This window comes from Limulus polyphemus, unplaced genomic scaffold, assembly GCF_000517525.1.
Source record: "Limulus polyphemus unplaced genomic scaffold, Limulus_polyphemus-2.1.2 Scaffold6148, whole genome shotgun sequence".
NCBI lineage: Eukaryota > Metazoa > Arthropoda > Merostomata > Xiphosura > Limulidae > Limulus > Limulus polyphemus.
Window position 1 is genome coordinate 42,740 of NW_013671758.1, and position 7,866 is coordinate 50,605.

The 7,866-nt window shown below is 34.6% G+C and overlaps 1 protein-coding gene across 1 annotated transcript in view; it reads right to left on the reverse strand.

Moving 5' to 3' along the window:
• The window catches only part of LOC106473407 (diuretic hormone receptor-like), a 28,385-nt gene extending 21,040 nt beyond the window's left edge, over nucleotides 1–7,345 (reverse strand). The window contains exon 1 of the mRNA XM_022401857.1: nucleotides 7,199–7,345. Within this exon, the coding sequence (XP_022257565.1) occupies nucleotides 7,199–7,313 (115 nt within the window). The 5' untranslated portion in view covers nucleotides 7,314–7,345. The remainder of the gene's footprint in view (nucleotides 1–7,198) is intronic.
• Between the last annotated feature and the right edge of the window lie 521 nt (nucleotides 7,346–7,866).

Below are 7,866 nucleotides of genomic sequence, written 5' to 3' on the forward strand. Positions count from 1 at the left end.
AACAATTACTGTTCGTTAAAGCATTGATCTACAATAGTACTTGAAACTAATAATTACTGTTCGTTAAAGCATTGATCTACAATAGTACTTGAAGCTAACAATTACTGTTCGTTAAAGCATTGATCTACAATAGTACTTGAAACTAATAATTACTGTTCGTTAAAGCATTGATCTACAATAGTACTTGAAGCTAACAATTAATGTTCGTTAAAGCATTGATCTACAATAGTACTTGAAGCTAACAATTAATGTTCATTAAAGCATTGATCTACAATAGTACTTGAACTTAACAATTCATGTTCGTTAAAGCATTGATCTACAATAGTACTTCAAGTTAACAAATAGTTATCGTTAAAGCATTGATCTACAATAGTACTTGAAGCTAACAATTAATGTTCGTTAAAGCATTGATCTACAATAGTACTTGAAGCTAACAATTAATGTTCGTTAAAGCATTGATCTACAATAGTACTTGAAGTGAACAATTAATGTTCGTGTGTTCCTTAAGCAAGGTATACCATATGATTTCTTTAATCTTATTTTCGTCAATAATATTGGTTAGAATGTTTAAGATATCTAGTACTATTTAATTCTGTTATTATTATACTTTTATTATAGGGACTGCTTTGTAATTTTAGTTTAGTGTGAATACTTAGAACTAACCTAAATGTCCTAAGTTGACCGAATCTTGGGTTTACGGCCGAAATATCATTAACAGCGAGGTTACCCGACTAATGAAATAATAAATTCTAATCTTTATAATTAGAAACGTAATAAAAATAAAATACTTAGTTTAGTCTTCCACCGTTGTGTTGGTTTTTATCTAAGTAGGTGGCTTGCTTTCATTGGAAGTTAATGTTAATAACGATGATGATAGAAAACAGAAAACTTGGTGCCATTAAATATGAATTATCACTAGAGGGCTCTATTGTTGATTACTTATAGTGTTGTTAAGCGCAGTGGTACTCCTACGGGTATAACGTTTTCCGTTATAAGTCTACAAACTTACCTCTGAGCCACCGTGGGGGGGAGGGGGGAGAGATTTTGATTGCAAAACACTCCCTCGCTGATGTCTGCAAGTTATCAAAGTATTTTTTTATAACTTATTTTGATAGATCTAAAACAAAACTGGATCATGCCGGTATAATCAGAACAATCGTTTACCGTTGTGAATATTTAATTGAGCTGTCAGAGTGTGTAAAGTTGGTTCCGGAGTCTTTATTTTGGCTTCAAATTCGTAAGGACATAACACGGGTTAAAACCCTTTTATGCTCATAATGAATGTGAATTTCTGAAAATTACACCTGTCTCGTTTGTCTTTTAATGTTCAGATATCTATAAGCACGTGCGCTAAAACGCCTTCACCGGAAATTTCAGCTGTGCCTTCTGTATTGTAACTTTAAAATCGCTAAGCACGTCCATTAGGGGGCTTTTACTACGTTAATTCCAATAATGTTTTCTGTTTGTTAATTTTGAGGTTACTAAGCACGTGCACTAAAACGCCTTTATTAAGAGAATTTCAGCGGTGCTTTCTGTGTGCTAACATTCAGGTTGCTAAACATATCCACCAGGGAACCTTAACTTCAATAATTCTTATTTTTAGATATAAATCAATTTTCCACGTTCAGAAATTCACAACAATTGAAACCTGTCAAAAACATCGCTGTATTATTTCTGTATTATAATATTATTGAAATTTTAGATATTTAATATTTTTCACGTTTTTGCATTTCATAAAACATTTTTTTTTTTTTTAGAGAACGCCAGTCGGTTATGCTTTGAAAATGGAACGTGGGCAGACAGGTCCGACTATTCTAAGTGTAACCCCTTAATAAACGAAGACGATATTCTAAAGGTAAGGCCGACATATTGCTCAAAAATTATATTTTTAAGTTGACAAAGTATGTACTAAATATATATTAAAATTAATGTTGCTAATAATTACAGTTATAAACATTTATTCATGTTTATTAACCTCGTCGCCGGAGGAGAGGGGGGGGCGAGAGTATTGCAATTGGGTCCGTGTGTGTTTGTCTGTCTGTGTTTCCGCGTGCGTATCTCGAAAACTAATAGACCTATGTACACAAAAATTTTACAGAAGATGGGAAGTCAGTATGGGACAGTCCTTCCCAAATTTGGTCCGGATACGAATCCGGATCCGGATTCTGGATCATTTTGAAGTATTTTTTATAATTGGGAGATAGAGCATTATCGTGGTTTTCCGTTAGTAATTATATAAAGTGTACCAAATTTCATGGGCACATTACAATTGAGACTCCTCATCAAATTACAAAAAGTGATCCGGATCATTCTGGATCTGAGAAGGATTTCCTGAGGTTTTTTCGAAAGTAGTATTTAACGTTATCCAAAATAAGCGCGTGAAATCTCGAAAAGGAGCGGCGGGGGTGAGGGTATGCAATCTCTCTGACTGCTCTTGTTATAAGTGTGATAGCTTTGTGGTTGAAGTATCATCATATTCCCCCTCACCTTATAGTCTCATTAAAAAAGATAATATATTAATAAACCTGAAACATTAGAAATAAATTCACCATATACGTCTAAAGACCATTGATGACACATACTGACGGAAAACTGTGTTGTAAAGTGTGGGTGTTTGGCTAGACATGCAGATTTTAAAACGAGAGATTGAAAGTATAAGGCAGCTTAATCTGGGGGCATGTCCCCCCCATAAAATTAATATAATTTACAGTAAAAGTACATGCAGATTTTACAACGTGAGATTGAAAGTATAAGGCAGCTTAATCTGGGGGCATGTCCCCCCATAAAATTAATATAATTTACAGTAAAAGTAGGGGTGTTACAGCATCCCTGGTTCCAACGCCTCTGCTCAACCAAACAAAATGTTTCCGAAAATCATCTATCCGTCGAAATAGAATACATATTGTATTCTGTGGCACACCTCCTTCCCATGATGCACCAGTCACAAGCTCATAAGTTAGAGACGTTGGCTGACGAAAATAATGTATTTCAGTTTCCGTACCGTGTAAGTCAAAATTTCCAAGCATTAATGGTTAATCGGAATCAACAGAAAGTCATTAAATGCGTGTTTTTTTATGCTGGTCACGTTTAATGAACGATTAAGAGTGGAGGAGTTACATATAAGGAGTTTTAACTCTCACGTCATCAACTATTCCCTTTTTCTATTGCTCACTACCGTAAGGTTCAAATATTGAGTAATTTTGTATTTTTTACCTGTTACAAAACTCAGTGTAAACTACTGGCCGAAACAAACTGGAATAAAGCACCCTTTCTTTAAAAATCTAAATTAAATAGGAGACCCTAGTGGTATTTAGTATAACTAACTGCACTGCTGATGTTGTTTTATTCAGAGTTTTATGTGACTCGTATCTTATTAAAGACACTGTAACCAACCCAGAAGTACCTTGGTACATACATTTTTCGAAAAAAATAGGTGTTAAAGAGCCGTTGGGGTCGGTAACTTCAGGGTTAATCGTGTGTGTACATGCAACTGCGTGACAATTAATATGGGGCTAATATATCAGTATTCTATTATCAAACTACTGTGTCACGTGTTACATATCAAAAAGCTAACTATTGAGGGACTGGTATGAGGCTAAACTTTAATACGTGTGTGGCTTTATATGAACATCAGTAATACAAACCAACAATCCAATGTACTTGAAAGCAAAAATCACGAGTCAGAATTTTTAACACTGATTTCATTCACATATATCAGAAATTCTATCAAGGCCATAATAATAACATAGTAACCAAAAACTGTTCTGGCAACAACCGGAACTTTTGTCTGGAGTAAACATGGTTATGAGACAAACAAGTCTAGAGTTGTCATTTCGACATACTGGCAAGCAGACAAACTAGTCTGGAGTTGTCATTTCGAGATACTGGCAGGCAGACAAACAAGTCTGGAGTTGTCATTTCGACATACTGGCAAGCAGACAAACAAGTCTGAAGTTGTCATTTCGATATACTGGCAAGGAGACAAACAAGTCTGGAGTTGTCACTTCGACATACTGGCAAGCAGACAAACAAGTCTGGAGTTTACATTCTGACATACTGGCAAGCAGACAAACAAGTCTGGAGTTTACATTCTGTTTACCTCGGTAACAGCGATCTCCATGTCATAACGTTGCCCTCTAATAGATCACAAGGTTGACAATATTTCAACAGTATAATTTGCTTAAATAATTAATCACAAAGAAACGAGTATTGATTTTTAAATTATGTTTGTCCCCATCGTGTACAGGTGCTGTGGGATGTCAAGGAAGCGACAACGATCTATTACATAGGATATGGGATCTCACTCTTGGCGTTGCTAGCGGCCCTCACTATATTCTTGTATTTCAAGTATGTAACATGGAAGTTTGATTTTTTTCAAGCGAGCAGCCATAAGAGTTTCATTGCAATTTTCCCACACTTATAAGAAACTCTACAGGTTCTCAGATCTTTATGATTCTCAAACAAACAACATTTAAGAGTAACAAAGGACAACAATTCTGTCAATAATTATTATTTTACGATAAACTTTTTTCTAATATTGTAATACAGTCAATAAAAGTAACGGTTTTAATATTTCTATTTTTGAGATATTTTCCTTTTAAAAAACTGTAGATATGTATAATCTCACAGAAAATGAAATGTGTGAGAAGAGTTATCTTCTACTCCAAGACTAGATACTTGTGATTGGGGTAAAACTTAACCTCTGGTAAAAACTAGACTTTCAGAACAAACTCGAGTTAGAATGGAAAGTAAATGTTCATTGTAATATTCATTTTCCTACTTTTAAAATAAAAACAACGACAACTGTAACACTGGAGTCTAGATCTAATACTTCTCTTTGTCTGCATCTAGAGATCTTCGGTGTCTCCGCAATACCATCCATACCAATCTTATTGTCACATATATTCTACTGGACATGACGTGGATTGTAACAGCCAATTTTCAACTTCAACCAAACCCTACGGTAGCAGGAACCAAGGTGACGAGTTAGAATGTTTTAAAGATTTAAGGTTTTTTTTTTCAGAGTATCCAACATTTTTAGGATAATACTAAAAAAGTACATCATATATCTCTCTTTAATAATTATAGTTCATCTACAAGAAACTACTTTGTTTCGTGTTAAAACCTGAACGAGATATCTAAGTAGCAGGAACCAAGGTAAGGAGTTAAAAATAACGGTAAAACCTGAATGAGATATCTAAGTAGCAGGAACCAAGGTAAGGAGTTAAAAATAATTAGGTATTGTGTATAGATAGTAACCATTTATTTTCCTCTTAGTATTTGTTTGTATATTCACCTGAATGACTCTTTCTGCACACAATGGGCTAAACGGCCAGGCTAGAGACCCTATGGCTCATGCATTTATTTGTTCATTTGATAAAACTAGATATTTAAGATATGTTAAGAACTCATAAATGATGTTTTTCTATATAAATTGAAAAAAAAACGTCTGTTTCGCACAAAGAACAAAGAATAGAAAGTTCTATATAACACAGATTTTCACATATTTTGGTTCCCGCTACTTAGATATTTTGTTCAGGCTATCCCATTATCCCCCCAATGGCACAGCGATATGTCTGAGGACTTACAACGCTAGAAACCGGGTTTCGATACCCGTGGCGGGCAGAGCACAAATAACCCATTGTGTAACTTTGTGCTTAACTTCAAACAAAAACAAACTATCCCATTATTTTTAACTCCTTATATCTAAAAACTTGGCGATTGTTCAACCTATTATTTAATCCTGCTACTTAGATATCTCGTTCAGGTTTTACCGTTATTTTTAACTCCTTACCTTGGTTCCTGCTACTTAGATATCTCGTTCAGGTTTTACCGTTATGAGGGTTAAAATCAATAGTGCAACAGGTGGTATTGACCTATAACTTGGTGGTTTAAATCAATAATACAACAGGTGGTATTGGCTTATAACTTGGTGGTTGAAATCAGTACTGCAACAGGTGGTATTGACCTATAACTTGGTGGTTGAAATAAATAGGGCAACAGGTGGTATTGACCTATAACTTGGTGGTTGAAATCAGTACTGCAACAGGTGGTATTGACTTATAACTTGGTGGTTAAAATCAGTACTGCAACAGGTACTATTGGCCTATAACATGGTCGTTTGAAACAAGTAGAGCAACCGAAATGGACAACAACTTAGAAATTTGAATTTTTATGACAAGAATAACGAGATTTTTCACTCGTTCGAAAACTCACTGGGTGTTGTAGCATTTGTAGTGTATTGTGTGCCAATTAGGAATTGTGTACCAATTAGGTGTTGTGTACCGTTATAAGCCAATACCACCTGTTGCAGCACTGATTTTAACCCTCATGTTATAAGCCAATACCACCTGTTGCAGCACTGATTTTAACCACCAAGTTATAAGCCAATACCACCTGTTGCAGCACTGATTTTAACCCTCATGTTATAAGCCAATACCACCTGTTGCAGCACTGATTTTAACCCTCATGTTATAAGTCAATACCATCTGTTGCAGCACTGATTTTAACCACCAAGTTATAAGCCAATAACACCTGTTGCAGTACTGATTTTAACCCTCATGTTATAAGTCAATACCACCTGTTGCAGCACTGATTTCAAACACCATCTTGTAGCTCTAATCTTCTCGTTCCTAGTAATACTAAAGTCTGTGAAGTACATAATCCACGGCAATACGCTATTTTCAACAAGTGAATTGTAAAATTGAAAACAAAATCTTAAAAGAAGAGTAATTTACGAAATATGGTTGACAACCATTTCAGGAACTGTGAAAGAAGTCTTTGTGAACTTCATGACTTTCATCTAAGATTTTATCATGTGTAGAGAAACTATGGTGGTTCGTGACCTCAAGAACTTTAAATAAGTTTCATACTTAAATATTTTCTGAGGTTTTGTCACGAGTTTAGTTAAAGTTATTAAACTAATTTAGTATAAATTATCTATTTTCACAGACAGCTTGTGTGTTGACCATCGAATACACGAATATAGAAACATTAGTACTAAACATTGTAGTATGCACAAGAATACACGAATATAGAAACATTTTAGAACAGTAGATGACCAGCCATATTCTTCACAAAACTCCATATCGCTAGTCAACACAATAACGGTTGTGAACTTTGATCGTGGCTACTTATAATCAAACAGCTTGAGTGGCAGATAAAGTTATTATTTACTCAGACTATCGTAAAGACTTACCCCATCCCACAAGAGCGTAGATCTGGACCTTGATGACCTCAAAAGAAAACGTTTTCACCACCAGGACATAGAGATAGAGGCCTTCGACGAACATCCAGAAGAAGTTAGTGCCCATTAAATATGTCAGAAAGATTGTCAAGACACAAGCTGCCTGTAAAAGTTATTAATTAATTCTAAATATCAAAAAGACACAAGATGCCTGTAAAAATAACTAATTAATTCTAAATATTATCAATACACAAGCAGCCTGTAAAAATAATTAATTAATTCTAAGTATTATCAATACACAAGCTGCCTGTCAAAATATATGATTATTTCTAAATATTATCAAGACACAAGCTGCCTGTAAAAAATATTAATTAATACTAAAAATTGTCAAGAAACAAGCTGTCTGCGGAAATACGTAATTAATACTAAAGACGCGCCCATTATGTGAGGTCGTTCTAGTAAAAAAAAAAAAAAATCTATAAAGTTTGTGATAACATTCATTGCGGTAAACCAGAAACCTCCTTATGCATAATGATTACTTATTCAACGGATTCGTGAATTCGAAACTTGTGCTTGTTTCGAAAGTAACTACTATAAGATAAGCCTCGTGCGTAAGTTCATAAAATGCTTTGAAAAGGACAGGCTGAAAAACTAAAGTAATATAAGTTGTTCTTCATAAA